The following is a 16390-nucleotide window of genomic DNA, read 5'->3' on the forward strand; positions in this document are numbered from 1 at the left end:
ACCTAGGGTAGTCTTACCACTGATACATGTAGCTTACTTCCAAGAGTTGAGAGAGTTTGGAAGAGTTTCAATATTCCTGTAACATGAATCTTGTTACATATTTCATAGTTAATACCACCACTGAATCACTGATTCATGCATAGTATGTATTGTAACTTGCTTCCATATCTATTTTGAGGAGTTGATTTAAATGTGAATGTTGTCATATCTTTTGTAGTCAAGGAGAAGCTAACGCATGATCCAGACAGTGAGATAGCGACTACCAGTCTTCGAGTGTCTCTCATTTGCCCTCTTGGTAAGATGAGGATGTCTGTACCATGCAGACCCATCACCTGTTGTCATCTTCAGTGCTTTGATGCATCCCTCTATATCCAGATGAATGAAAGGTAAACATACAACCAACAAAAATAGACAAATTGGGGCTGATTGCACCAAAGGGTCTTCGTATTGCTGATCTATCGTGATGAGCTATATGAGACTCCATACATGCATATTTTGTTCAATTACATGTATGAGTGAAAATCATTGCTTATAAATGAAATGATATTGTATTATGTAATTAAATATAAATCAAATTAAATATGAGCTTTATTATCTTAATGCAATAGGCTATAGGGATTTTAAAATCTGTGTCATACTGCACATCATAAATTATGAGTGTTGCAAAAGACAGTCATTGCCAAGACAGTCAGTCCTGGTATGAATGATAATGATGATGTTCATAAAACAATGAATTTTAGAATGATGAGGAATAAAAGGGTAATGGCTGATGGTGGTAATGATGATTATGGTTAAGTGCTTTTGATTTATTTTTATTGAATTATAACTGTACCCAAGAATGATTTAAAACAGATAATCATAGGCTTATTTAGACCATTTCAATCAATAAGCATGTTTCGCTATATATGTCTGTATGGTATCTGATAAATTATTTCATCAATTAATGTTATTGCTAGTATTTTATCAAAAATAATTGACCAGTTAAGCAGCAACGTAGCAATGTATTCACTTGTTATATATTTTGTCATACAGGAAACCAACTTGGATATGTCCGGTTTGTGACAAGAAAGCTCCTTTCGACTCACTGGTCATTGATGGGTATGTATCCCTCACATTTACTGTCAATGCTCTTGCATCAGAATTTGTTATGAAGCCCCTTAAATAAGACTTAGTTTATTAAATATATTGAGCAAAAGATATTAGGCCAACATACAGAACAAGTTGGAATTTATGAAGGAATAGGCTCTAAGTATCTCCAAATTTAATATTTCATTAAAAAATGGGCATTATTTATATTCTAAATCACTTTTTTTAATGACATACAGGATATAACATTGTATATATTATTTGTAAAATTATAGCCACTCTACTGAGTAGTATGATGACCGAGCTATTCTTCCATACTGCCATATATCTGTGACTTACGGAAATGACAAAATGGAAATTCATGCTTACATATCGGTGAAAACATTGAGCTTAATGTTATACAGTATGTAAACTAAATAAAGTGACAGTAAAAAAAAATTGTGATGATAATGTTTTAAAACATTTTACTATTAATTTCTGTATCAAAATAATATATCCTAAATTGCTTTTAACAGCATTCATATTATGGCTGTAACCTAAACTTTCTTACTGTTTAATATTGGAACGTTGTGTCTCACCCTAGCCTCTTCCTTGAGATCTTACGGAACCCACCAGAGAGCAATGAGATCATCTTTGTTGAAGATGGTTCCTGGACACCGCTTGGTCCTAAGCAAGACAAACCTTCTCACGTTCTTTCATCACCTTGTACTGCATCATCATCAGCAGCATCGTCATCTCACTCCAGTTCTTCGGCAGCTGCACCAAGCTCCTCTAATGGTATGCATTTGATACCTCAGTGTAATTCATGTTTGAGCAGGCCTAACTTTCCCGCTATTTTATCTTATTTGATTGTAATATAATTGAATTGTTTGTATTTTTCTTTCCTTTAGATGATGTTTTTTAAGATTGTGTGTGCATTGAAAGTGATATACAGGGGTGACTTGATTTTGTTAAACTTGTCTGTACACATGCTCGAAAGGCTTTAATAATTGCACTCATTTTGGCATTATTCTAAATAATATGAAACATGTTTTGGAGTAGCATGTATTTTTCTAGGCAGATTTCCTACCAGTTGATTGTAAAAATTACACACAGATAAGTACCAAGTTAGATCCAAAGTGCTTTGAAACATTTGAAATATTAAAGATTTTTTTGTTGTCTTGTACTGTGCAGCTCAATCAGCAGGCAGTCCCAAACCTAAAGAAGTGGTCATTGACCTGACATTGAGCAGTTCTGATGAAGACGATGACGACGATGATGAGGAGGATGATGTGCCCCTTGTACCTGCCACTTCCAGGGAGTCAGAACCACAGAAGGTTGACAGTGACAAGGAGGGCGATGTTGTAGAAGGCATGGAAGAGGAAGAAGAGGACGATGATGACGATAGGACAATCGTACAAGAATACACCACACGGGAGCAGCAGATTCAAGATGACGACGACGATGACGACATTAGGGAGGCACCGGTGACGTCGTCAAGCACGGACCAGGCGAGCGGCCGTGTGGAGAGAGGCCGGGAGACGCCGCATATGCCTCCCTTGCCCATGCTGCCTACGCCAACGTCCAAAGGGTGCGTTGATCTTTCTTTCGATCTTTCAAGTAGGTCAGAACAGTCTAGGAACTGGCACTATGAGTATGAGACTGGACGGGCCTTGCCACCATTACCGTCCGGTCTTCTTTCCCTCGGAGATTCAGATATTTCCTATATTGGCAATTACGATGACCAGCTCTCATTCAGTTACTCTCCTCATAGACAGAGGTCCTCCAGTAATAGTAGATATAGTCCTTATCATAACTGAGTGGATCTCATTAGAATAGTGATTGTTCATAAGTGAATGGCATCTTGAAGCAATTTAAATACTCCTGAAGAAAATGAAGACCCATTTGTGAACAAAACTCTTTGTGCTGTACAATAGGAAATCTTTTGATTTTCTCTGCCAAGGGGACCTTCATCAACACATCTTGTTTTAATCGCTGCCATCATGGAATTGGAACATGTTTGTGCGGTGTGCTATTTTAGACCATGTATAATGATACTTTTCCAAATTACAAAGGGCAGTTCATATCTCTATCGAATATCATATCTTGGATTTATATCAACTAACGGCTAATTTGAGGTGTGTTTTAATCATTCACCAAATTTCTAACAGTTTAACACCAGCTTTAAATGATCTAATTGCTTTCCACATACTTCAGGAAAATTCATTCTTGATGATGTCAAGCTGCCTTTCAGTGCATGTTTTAGACTAATGAAAGTAGTTTTGCATGTTTTTTGTTTTCATGTTGCTTGTCTGCATGTTGCTTGTTTGCATTTTTGTAGAAAACTTTTTTGTGTTTAGAAGATTGATTTTTATTCCACTATGACCTATAAAATGGTGTATGATATTGGGCATGTGATCTTTTATAGGAACTCCCAGGCAAACAGAGCATTCTCGTCCGTATTTGGTTTTGTTAACTTAGTTTAATATTCATTTATCAACATTACATCATCTACATTGACTCGTATCCATGCAATATCTTTATCTTCACTAAATATATTCCTCTTTTTTTTTTTGTTGAGCCCCAACTCCGGTCGAAGGAATATATACTCTTACAAAAAAATACTGACTAGAAATTCATAATCTGTGCTACATGCTCCAATTTCAGACTTTCAAATTTTGAAATATCCAAGGATGTCACAAGGTCAAAGGTCACCAGAGGTGAACAATCTTATTGAGCCTAATGTTTGATTTGTGGGGCAAGTTTTATTCTTCCCATTTTAGGAAGCTGAATGGCATGAAAATGTCAAAAGGTCATAAATAGTGGTTAAAATGCTTTTGGAGCCAAGTGTTGGCAAGGATTATTTTTGCCATTTTCCCAGAAACACATTTAGATATTGCTTTGTTGCTCGAAAGTCCTCACTCTAACCGTCAATACCATGCATTCAGTAGGAGGGAGCTATGGGTGTTTTTGTTTTTTTTTGTTTTTCTATGTTGAGTTTTGCTTACCTTTGATACAGAAAATAACATTAGAAAGAATAAGTTTATAATTATCTAGCACCCACTAATGAATGTATTACTAGTTTCTCATGTTTTTTTGTGTTTTGATTATCATTTTGTATTGCTTTTCCTTTGTTAAGTTAGGTTTCTTTGGGTGATCTATATGCCTTCTGAATTGTGTGTCAGTGTGTCATCTTTCTGTTCTGTTGTATTTGTTTTGCTTGGGTTGGAAGGATCATGTGTCTTTTGTTTGGTTGTTTGCGTGTTTTCTTTGGTTTATTTCCCTTGGTTTGGTGAACATGCTTGGGGCATTGAATTTTCCTGTTCTGAAAAGAAAAACACACATTGGAGCTATATGGGTATCTCCTATCCTTTTCAGTACACTTGGCCTTTTCATAACAGGTGCAATGGTGTATCTTTGGTTTTACGAACAAATTTTGGACAATTTTTGAAGATTGTATCATAAAACTTATAATTAATTGATCCAGATGTGTAGTATAGTATGGATGATATTCTTGTTTTGGCAAAAAGTGTATTAATGTTTTAAGTTTGAAAAATGTGAGAAAAGTTGCAAACACATGCAAAATTATATTTAGAAATGTATCAGAATACATATTTTTTTAGAAATTGGAAAGTAGGTATATGTTTTGTACAGTTTTGTATATAGTATTCTGTAATTAATGTTCTTGTTTGATTTTACGCTTTAAAGTTGATTAATCTGTTTGAAATACTGTTTTTAGGTTTGATAATTTGATTGTACAATAAGAGCATGGGGTCAGTGTTCATTTGACCAATCAAAATGATCCAATGAAATAATTAATCATGATAGTGAAATGGAAATGGCAAAAAAACATTAAAATTCTTACGTTTCACAATAAATATCAACTTGTGGGATGCATGACTAGAAATACTCTATAGATACCTGATCAATGATGATCCCATGAGCTGTTTAATTTCACAACTCACAGTATGAAATTTTATTAGATATCTTTACCAATATTTGTGTTTTTATCTAAACTGCCTGTACATTTCGTAGAAGAGTCAGTTTGGCCTTTACTGCATTAAATTCGAACACATTTCTGGATTACTTAAAAAAAAACCAGATTAACCCTAACCAGGCCAGGCTTTTTGGGGTGTTAGAAAACTGGGAGGGGGTGAATCAACTCCCCCCTTAAAATGATTGCATGAACGCCGTGAAAATTGGCATTATAATAGATTGGTATGTAATCTACAAGGCTGTATGGTTTTTTCCAAAATAATTAGATTTTTTTATGGGAATTAATTACCTGTTATGCTTATTTATGCGTAAATCATAATTTCAACTCATAATTTTAATTCAATAAAAACGCTCCTAGAATGCTATTTTTTTTAATATTCTTAATACCATTGCTAACAATTACAAATGAAAAAAAATCTTAGTTCGAACATGAATTTCCTATGTATTTCTTTGTTTTTCGATCTTCTGTTTTTCTTTCACCAGATTTATAGCACAACCTTTTTGGAGCATAATTATGCTAAAATCAATTAATTTTAGCTAATGAAAGAAAAATATTCATATCTGTATGAATAAGATGAGAAATCTCATTTACATTGACTTTGTACACAAAATCACGTTTTGGAGCTATTTGGGGTCTGAATTAAACTTTCATAATGTTGCAGAATTTTTCAACCGCATACCCGCGCATCGTAAATTTGGTCTCAAAAGATACACGAGACTTCAACAAAGTAAAAAGTCAGCTAGCGGCTCTGTCAAAATTTTTTCGCAAAGCGGAATTGCCGCAAAAAAGGTTGAGTGGGGTTGATTCAAACACCCCCCCCCCCCCCCGCGCTGTTTTAGGGTTAATGGATGAGTGTAGTAAACTAAAATATAAGAATGTTGATCTCTTTGTGTTGTATGTTGATTGTTTGAACCATAAACAACAGTACATTTCCTGCTCTTCTGAATCATTTATATGTCTATGATGTGGGTTTTTTTAAAGAAAAATGGAGAGAAGTTCTGGTTGAAGATGAAAAAATTTGTTTGGCTTTTTTTTCTTTGTTCAGAGGTGGGGCATGTTAAATTATTAGTAAGATAAAGTAAAATATTAAAATTATTTTTCAATTTGATTCAACACTTCACCAATCTTAGTGCAATGAATCATTTACCAATGATAGTTTTGTTGCTTTTTTTTAATACCTTGTTGCACAAAAAACATTGATATATACCGTAACATCCCATGAAGTTACATTTGCATTTCTACATTTTGGGCAGTGAAGTTGATGTTGTAGCTTTTTTCAACTTATTAAATGCAAATGATGTTTATCACATACCTTCAAGGAGAATACAATTATTTGTGAGTGGAAAAACTCTTCTTAATGGAATTGTTGATGCAATATTGTCATAGAAAATGTAATGCTTTTGTGTCAGGGTTCACATTATGTGTACACAAGGGAACTAACTTGAATTTTTAATAAAAAAGTAATTACCTTTTCTTGTTAAGCAAAGAAATTGTGATTCAAATAGCAAGGAATAAAATTGAATGTCCAGAGATTGGCCCTGATTCAAAAAGCTAGATTGACACAATTACAAAGGTATCAATTATTTATAATTATGTGCTGTTCATCACTGGACAGGATAAAAAGTCACTTCAATAATTGCAATCACATGCACAATACTCAGCAAATTATCACAATTCTAAAGAGAAACAAACGCAAGAACTATGATGTCTATTGTGAGTTTTTTATACTGTTTCGTCCACTCACAGAAAAAGAAATTGCATCACGATTGATTTTTCAAATTTCTTGGTGTGTGAGCACCACTATCGCCCCAAATTTAGTCTAATACATAAGTTATGATGATGGAGCTATCAGCTGATCTATCATTGGTATGTACAGGTTTCAGGTACCATACAAGTATAAATACAACTTAATATTTAGATGGTATATACCATATGTTAGCATACAATTTTATTTCTGTCATTATTTTATTATTGTCTTATTTCTTGTTATTTCAGGGGGGTTTTTTTACCATTCACTCAGCATGAATTTTTGACCAATCCAGCTTTCCACTTGAAAATGTGTAAAAGTGGTTCACTATAATATAGATTTTTTTTCTTTTGTATTATTGAATTGATCATTTCCTGAATTGATTATTCGTAGAGTTTTTCAGTAATGATTGCTTTTTAAAAATATTTTTTCTGGCATTTTTTTACTTCTTTGTTGCCTTTCACATTATTGGACCACATCAGGATGCGGTAAGAATGAGATTAAAATAAGAGAAAAGGTTCTCAATGTCTGCATGGATAATAATTACCCCCTTGCCTTGCTGTGGTTATTGGTGTGTCGGTGTCATGTATGTGTGTGTGTGTTGTGTGTCACACATGTTTGTCTGTCTTAACATTTTCATCAGTCCATCAGTGCATGTATTAGTGAAGTGTAAAGAGAGAGAGTAGAATAGAACAAGCATGAGTTAGTGTGCATGTTAGTCTTTAACACAAGCTAATGCTACGGGCGGTTTCAAACATGATGGATCACCAGGGCTCCGTAACACAAAGGTATGCAATGAATTGCAAGTTTGAAAGAACCGCACTGATTGGTTCCCGGTCAGTATTTTAAACAGAGTGCTCGTGCAAAGACAATCTTGATTGGTCATTGGTATTTAGCGATTGATTGCAAACTTTTGTGTTACGGAGCACAGGTGGGCGTTTCATAGGGGAGTTGGTAAAGTTACAAGTGACTTTAAGCATGTTTGTTCGCATGACTGAAACATGTTCTTAGGTGCAAGGTCTTCTTCACAGAGATATGTATCATATAGCATGAGAAAGGGTCACCATTCGTGCATAAAATCGTTTGTAACTTACAGCTTTAAAAACACCAAACATTGGTGATCAAGAACGTGTCATTCAGACGTTATCTCCACTTGCAATGGAACATGTTTAACGCTCTGCATCGGCAACATTGTGACATTTGATGCGTCACAATACACTATGCACATTGTACATACATGTATGTCACTTCACAAATAATAGCTCACTGTATTACATGCGATCCAAGGAAAATTTAGTGGTGATCGGTAAACACCATTTAGATGTTATTGCAACATATTATCCATAGCACACACATGGATGCTAGTGGTGACCAGTCACTATAAAGGAGCATCCAGATATTTAAATCTATCACCACTAGTAGTTGATGCTGTCTTTATTCTGATTTGCGATTACGTCTTAAATTTGTATCCAGAAAACTGCATACTCTTGGGCTGTTCAAACTTCATATATCAAAACTTTAAATAAATTTGAGACAATTCAAAAAGGCTAGATTTTAAGGGTTATTCCATGAGTAGCGACCTCTTTTTGCTGAGTAACAGATCTCCACAGGAACTAGGAACTGTTTTAGACATATACAGCATACATTTATCTGCTTACAATATTACTTGACACTATACCAATTGAAACCTTGATTATGATTAATACCATGAGTGACGGACAGAGAAGGGGAGAGAGAAAGAGAGAGAGAAAATGGAAGATAGAAAAAGACAAGTGTAACAAATTTTAAAAGAAGAGTGCACTTAGAGTGAAATTCATAGGTTGGGAGTATGAAAGGAAAAACCTTAATTTTATGTTTCTAACATCTCAAAAACCTTAATTATGAGTTTCTAACATCTCAAAAACCTTAATTCTGAGTTTCTAACATCTCAATAACCTGCTTTTCCCATAATTCTTATAAGTAGCTTCATGCTGCCTGCTATAAAGGATTATGCTTGCTTTGAGTCACCAGTGATGATTTAGTTTTTTCAGCATTTATTTACATTTTTCTAATATTTACTTTTTTGTTTCTACATGTACTCAAAGGAAAAGTTAAAAAGTATTAGAATTATTGATAGTAATAACGTCATCTTCCCTATCATCAACATTTTATGAACACGCTTCAGTTAAGTTAAGTATATCATCACAATCTTCATCATGTTTATTTATTGGTATGTAAGACTTCCAATAAAGCTATAGACAATTATAATTAGCGTCATGTACATGTATTGGACTACCAATGTACCTTTAGAGAAGGTGTTGGATAAATTCATGGTCTTCCTGCATAAAATACTACTATTATGGTAATTTTACCCTTGTATAAATTGCCTTGGAAGCCTTGATTTTGACCCCAGGGGGGGCACTTACATTGACGAGTGGATACCATGCGTGCCCAAAGAATCATGTAAAAAGGATGTGTTTTTTTTCAAGATATAAGGGTGTCAAAAACACTAAAATAATGAAAAAAGGGTATCTATTTCGCTAGGAAAGTTACTTGTTAGGGTCAAATTTGGGAGGGTATACCCTCCCAAATTTGACCCTAACAAGTAACAATCGGGCAAGTAGCACCCTGCAAGGTGTCTGAGTGGTATGGAGGATTGGTACTCTACCCTTTGGGGAATTATGTGTATGATATGACACACTGCCCTGATGTACTTATTCCCTTCAGTAATACACAAATTTTCTCTGCCAAATCCTTATGATAAGTTTAAAGCTAATTTCACCTGGGTTGCTTACACATGAATACCCTTCAGCCTTCTTCGATTTAAGCATACATTCAGTTAAACCAAGATCACTTGCCTATAAGAATGGCTAGTTGCTTGAATTTTTAAACATTTATAAATAAACGATAAATCCATATCTGAGAATAGAAATATTCCGAAATTTTATTTTGCCCAATTGATTGTGGGCCCGGCAGCCACTGTGCAGTGCCAGATCGACGAGACTTTATCCCTCGAATGTTGAACCCCATACAGGGTAGCAGCAACTCCCATCTTTTTTACCTCTTTTGGTCTGACAGGGCAGGGGTTTGAACTCCCAACCTCCCGGTTGTGAGATGGATGCTCTGCCAACTGAGCCAACACATGGGTTAAAACATGATTACTTGTGTGTAAGCATGCAATCAAAGGACAAACAGTTTTCAATCTTATCTTAGGGACTTGGACCCATTCCATACAACTTTTTTACAAATGAAAGGTTATAAACTTCTGTTATAAGCTAATGTAATATTGCTTGATTATCAGAAAAGAGCATTGTCATAGATTTCTAGCATTTATGAAGAGGCTCTGGTAATGATGATGAATGTCATATCCTTAGGCTGTATCATATTGACTGGATTGCAATACCAATAGAGTTATTGTATCAATTTTACGACTGATGTCAGAACATATACAATAAAACAAAATTCAATTGATTGTAAATACAGGTAAATCTGCCAAAGATAAATCTCTTGGGACCACACTGTTGAGGAGAATATCGATATAGAATAAACAAAGAATGCATTTTGTGCATTCACAGGTCTGAAAAGGTCCCCGGGGGGGGGGGGGGCACTCAACTATATTGCTGTACAGCTGTACGCACACATGACCACAGGTTTTACAAACCCACCCAAACAAGCTTTATCCGTTGGTTGAATCTCTACCATATTACAAGTATTTACATGTGAATTTTTTACAATTTTGCCCCCTAAACAAGTATAATCCGTAAAAAATATATTGTTTTTTTTACCCCACAGCTATACCACTTTTGCCCGATTTGGGCGCTTTTAACTCCCTGAATGCATAATGCACATGACTTGCCATGATCAGCAAAAGTACCCTTTTTATGCCTTTTGGGGGTCGCATGTGTGTACAGCAATGTAGTTGAGTGCCCCCTATGCCCCCCCCCCCCTCCCGGGAAAAAGTGCCTTTACTTGGATGATTATTCTACTTAAAAATGGAAGATCAACTTGAGCAAACTTAAATGTAGTATCTCTTTATGTTACAGTGCCTGAAAAATGTTGTCATAAAAATTTATTAGTTTCATGGTAATCTTAATTGTTGGTGTGTTCTGTTTCTTTTGCCTGTGTAGGTCAACCTTCATGGAGAGTGGCTCTCATTCCTTGGTGCCTCCTGTATCAGCAATGGGCCATCGTATGATGCCAGGGATAGATCTGCCAGGACCAGGACCTCTCTCTATGTTCCCAGACTACTCCTCACTCCTAGGACTGCATTCCCTCCCTGCTAACTCCTCAGAATACCAAGGTAGGCCTACCATGTGACATAGACCATTTCATGCATCTCTACATTCACTGACACAGCTTTCGCTCCTGTGACAATTTCTTTGGTCTTTAATAATATCTCAGAGTGTCCCGGGGGGGGGGGGGGCCCACTTCCATTGACGAGTGGATACCATGCGCGACCATGGGGTCTCGAAAAGCACCCTAAACACGTATTTTCCATATTCTGAAAATGCACCCCTTAACAAGTATTGGCGTCTGAAACCCTACCCTTAACAAGTATTCGAAACAAAACGATACCCTTGGCAAGCGTTCCCTGAATTGACCCTTGAAACAAGTCATGGACATTGGTCGTCGGTTTTACCTTCATTGGGTTTAGTACAGCCCCACTAACCTACATCTCGCGCAAATCATACTCTAAAACACGTAATGTTGACTCTTGGAGCAAAAAAGTACATCCTTTATAAAACATTTTAGTCTTAATTTTTTACACCCTCGCAAACTCGACCCTAAACACGTAGCTTTCCTAGCGAAAATAGATACCCTTTTTTCAATTTTTTAGTGTTATTGACACCCTTATAACGTTACGTACATAACGTGCCCTAACTTGAAAAAGACATCCTTTTTACGTGTTTTGTTGGTCGTGCGTGGTATCCACTCGTCAATGTAAGTGGCCCCCGGGCAGAGTTTCGAAATTTTGGATTGTAATAGAGTTTATTTTTATTCAGAAGAGTGTATGGGGATTAGGGTTTATTTAGTTTTGGAAGTTAGATTTTATGTTTGGCGTAATGTGTAGATTTTCCATTTGAGCAATTGTCGCCAGAGCGAATGTCATGGAACCCTACATTCATTTGTACTTGTAGGTGATGGACGTATAAAAAAAGAAGTACACTGCCTTACCTTACCAAAAGGAAGCAAGTTACAAAAGTGTTTTTTCCTGTAAAAGAGCAATTGTGTCCATCATTTACATATGTACCAATACATTTTTCCATTGACTAGACATGTCATATATTAAAGGATCAGTGTTTTTATACAAAACCGTGTGGTTGACCCCACACATTTGGATTTTTTTTATTGGGGGTGGCGGGCAGCTTTCTTAATAGAATATGAATGTTTGGAAGTGCATGCTTAAGTTTCTGATGTTTATCATTACTTCCATCTCATTTCAGACTTGGACCTTTATTCTTTGCTTCAGAGTGATAGAATCCAGGTAAGAATTGGAAATAAGATTTAATTTCCTATAGAACTCTGATTATGTTTGTTCCTTCACCAGGTGGGGGGGGGGGGCTGTGGGTCGTCCAGTGTGGCCAAAAGAAGTCAGTTTTGAACAGACTTATGAACGCATATGGGTGTTTTCAGAGTCACAGAGATGACGGCATTAGAAAGGCACCTCATTTTTTGCATAAACCATTGAATGGTTCTTTATCTGTTAAAACCTGCAACTATGGCCAATAGTGTTTGCATTGTTTTGAAACTGATCTTCTTTGTGCATATCATATCCACTCTCATTCCTAAATTAATTGGGGAAACATTGAAGTTCTAGTATCAGCAAGTCATTCTTAGACATCTATTTTCTTTGAGGAGGCCATGGACTTTTGCATCCATTTTATCTTGGGGGCATGAAAAAAAAAGATGAGAGTATACCTTATTGCGGGATATATTAGGGGTATCTGATGAGACTTTGAATTGTTCTCTTTCTATTTTTAATCTCAGTACCCACCCCCTCCCTACTACATTGATCAGCAAGGAGCAAGCCGTAGCAGCAGCGTGGCCACCAGTTCTACAACAAGCAGAGCTGGTAGCACAGGCAGCGGTCATGGCATAGGACCTCCTGACGTCATCCCTCTGGACTAGACTCTTCTACAGACTTGGTTCCCTTCACATCCTGTTTACATTTGCTGTAAGCTGTGTGCATGTAGCGGTACAATGGTTACATCATTGTTCCTCCTGTTGTGATCTGTCTGGACTCTGGACTACTCTTCTGCCGTAGTCCCCTCCATATTATGTACATGTCCATCACTAGCAGGACAAGTGCTGAAGTTGATCCTCTGAACCAGGCCATGTCCAACTCCAAACCCTCAAGTAATACAATCATGTTAATGCTCAAGACTTGATCAAGACTCCTTAAAGAAGTACTGCATAGGTCCATTACCTCGCCCACAGACCTTTGACCGTTAGAGCAGCAGCAGCTCACCAAGGCAATATGTTCAAGACATTTTGCCTCGTCTCTGGACAAGTGCGTCTTCACTCGCCTCATTCTTTGATCAGCAGAGTCACGGCTTAGACAGTACAGACAGTGGGTGCGTCGTGGTCTAGTTGTTCCAACTCTCGCCTTTGAAACAGAGGGTCGTGGGTTCGAATCCTAGCCATGGCGTGTTTTCCTTCAGCAGGAAATTTATCCACACTGTGCTTCACTCGACCCAGGTGAGGTGAATGGGTACCTGGCAGGAGTAATTCCTTGCATGCACTGAGCGCCGGTGATGGTAGCTCGAGCTAAAGCCGGGGTAATAATAGCAGCGCTTTGTATCCTCAGGCAGAAATCACTTTATAAATCCAGCTATTATTATTATTATTACAGTGGCACCTACGTAATAGTCCTAGACTAGTCTTGGACCACTAGTGCTTCAAACATGTCCAACAGGTCTTATCAACTTCTATCCATTTAGTGTCTTGTTGTGAGAGAGATAAATATGTGAAGTTGATCAAATCAATCTTAATAAACGGAAACTATTTGACAGCCTTATTGGAGCATCTACAGTCAGAGGGTATAAAGGCTGTACTGTCGAGATGTTTTGCACAATGCACATGATTTCATACCCATAGTCATCCCATGGGCATTGATGTGAGAGCGAATGCTTGCTTAATCCGTACTCTTTCTATAATCACCTTTATTATCAGTTCAGTTCAATATTACTGACAGAACGGTCAGGCTGGTTCCTGCTGGCATTCAACATTAGGCATTTTCCAGAGATTTCAGTTAATTAGATCTAATAAAGATTTATTACTTGCACACTTATCAGAAATTGATTCTTTTCATAGAAGAAAGATTTATTGTAGAAGCCAGATTATTGCAAATATCCTCGTCTGTTTGGCATTTCTACGATGGAAGTCAAAACCTCAAATTATGCTTAAATATGTTCATAATTGTAATTATGTTTAGGATAGTTTGTGTGATATTTTTATGATGCAAATAATGGCTTAACAAAAGAAAACTTACTCTTCATGTATTTTCATGCATTTTTGCTCTATGGGCAGCCAGAATAATCATGAAATCTCAAACATAAAATATTTGGTTTGTCATGATTTTTTTTAACCCGATATTAATTAATCACTTTGAGATATGTGGACCAGATTGCTTTACCTTCAATATTGTTTACAATAATTCTATTGAACATAGAGAATATAATATTGTCAGAATCATGATTAAGAAAATTAATAATAATAATAATACTCGTGGCTACTAAGAGATATTTAAGCTATATAAATGTTATAATCTGTTTAGAATATCTCGCTTCTGAGTTAGTTTATGAACAGACATTATATTAAATTTGTCTGAATGAGCTTTGTAAAACCATTGATGTTGTTTGAATATCTGTGATATTTTATGTTTGTTGTGCCTTTTATTTTATTGCTTTTACTGTAAACAGATAGAATGGTCATTATATTACATTGCTTTATGAAAAAGTAAATGTTCAGAAATACCACTGTGTAGTTCAGTAGCTATCAGGGTTTTTTTTCAATAATCAAGAGAATTTAGTTTTATTTCCAAAGATTTTTAAAATGATTGTTTCCACTTTGCCCTATATTAGCTTTAAGACAAAGGTCTGTGATTTTCAAACTAAAATTGTACAGATAATTAATATGCCAAATTAATAATTGAGTTGAACTGTATCTTTTAAAGTTTTGATAATGATAAAGCATTTTAATCACAGCCATCTAACAAGAATATTATTTCATATCAGTTTCAGTAAGATTCATGCATTTCTACATTAAGTTTGTAGCATATTTGCCTCACTACTTTTTCTCCTAAAAAAAGAATTATAATGTGCAATGTAAGATTAAATGATATAATGAATGAAATAATTCAAGTTCAAAGTCGTGATGTTTATATGTTTAATCTCAGTTTGGCAGAAATATTGACTTTAAGAGAAATTGTAGTGCTGTAGAAGTATTACAAATGCAATATATTTGATAAATGCCTTAAATGTTGATTGTTAAAGGTCAAGTCCTCCCCAGAAAATTGTTGATTTGAATAAATATAGAAAAATCAAACTAGCATAACACTGAAAATTTCATCAGAATCGGATGTAAAATAAGAAAGTTATGACATTTTAAACTTTCCTTTATTTTTCACAAACAGTGATTATGCACAACTCAGTGACATGCAAATGACATGGTCAATCATGTCCCTCACTCACTATTTCTTTTGTTTTCTATTGTTTGAATTATACAGTGTTTCATTTTTTACAGATTTGACAATAAGGAACAACTTGACTGAACCATATAATATTAAACAATGCTAATTCCACATGTTCATGGAGGAATTAATCATTGTTTCCCTTGACATTTAGGAGAAAATTAGAATATTTCATATAATAAAATACAAAAGAAACAGTGAGTGGATGATGTCATCAGTCTCCTTGTTTGCATAACAAACAGGATGTGCATATAACTGTTTTATGAAATTAAGTGGAACTTTAAAATGTCATAACTTTCTTATTTTACATCCGATTTTGATGAAATTTTCAGTGTTACGCTTGTTGGAATGTTTCTCTTTTTATTCAAATCAAATTTTTGTGGGGATGAACTTGTCCTTAAATTCCCAAGATAGCAAATGTTTCTGTCTTATGCCATTTCTTGAAATTGCAGGTAGTTCTTGTCATCGTTTTTTGAAGGAAAGACTGGAAAATCTGAGGGCATGATACTTGTAAAAGTGATCAATAAGTTAGAAATCCAATCAATTTTTTAGTGATTGCCTTGGTTTTTGTTGATATTTCTCGTGTGTTGAGAGTAATGAACTGTTGTCTAACATGTTGTGTATTTCATTTACCCGGTATTTGTATATTTGCATTTTGAACATTGCCTTTGTTTTTTTTTTTTTTAAGCCACGGTGAGAGGATTCTTTTAAAAAAAGAGAATCATTAGCTGTAAGTGTGCTTTAAGTTGTTAAAATGAAAGTATGGAAGAATTGAGCATTATTAATCATGTCACAACCCACTTTATCATCCCACATCAAGAAACCGGATTTTGGTATTGACGTTTCTTTTCCCTTTACATTTGCCATATGCTCTGAATGTCGTAAAGTTTAGATATGTAAATTATGTCTA

The 16390-nt window shown here is 35.5% G+C and overlaps 1 protein-coding gene across 2 annotated transcripts in view; it reads left to right on the forward strand.

Annotated features, from left to right (window-relative positions):
• Nucleotides 1–13435, forward strand: part of LOC121415515 (E3 SUMO-protein ligase PIAS2-like) — a 36355-nt gene extending 22920 nt beyond the window's left edge. Inside the window, exons 7-14 of one of the 2 annotated variants that reach the window (XM_041608737.1) lie at nt 218–386; nt 1033–1098; nt 1670–1863; nt 2260–2656; nt 7292–7297; nt 10916–11088; nt 12233–12273; nt 12777–13435. In XM_041608737.1, coding sequence (XP_041464671.1) covers nt 218–386; nt 1033–1098; nt 1670–1863; nt 2260–2656; nt 7292–7297; nt 10916–11088; nt 12233–12273; nt 12777–12917 — 1187 coding nt within the window. In that variant the 3' untranslated portion in view covers nt 12918–13435. The remainder of the gene's footprint in view (nt 1–217; nt 387–1032; nt 1099–1669; nt 1864–2259; nt 2657–7291; nt 7298–10915; nt 11089–12232; nt 12274–12776) is intronic. The other variant, XM_041608738.1, reaches the window with a different exon arrangement.
• Nucleotides 13436–16390: the final 2955 nt, after the last annotated feature.

This window comes from Lytechinus variegatus, chromosome 5 (assembly GCF_018143015.1).
Source record: "Lytechinus variegatus isolate NC3 chromosome 5, Lvar_3.0, whole genome shotgun sequence".
In the NCBI taxonomy this organism is placed as follows: domain Eukaryota; kingdom Metazoa; phylum Echinodermata; class Echinoidea; order Temnopleuroida; family Toxopneustidae; genus Lytechinus; species Lytechinus variegatus.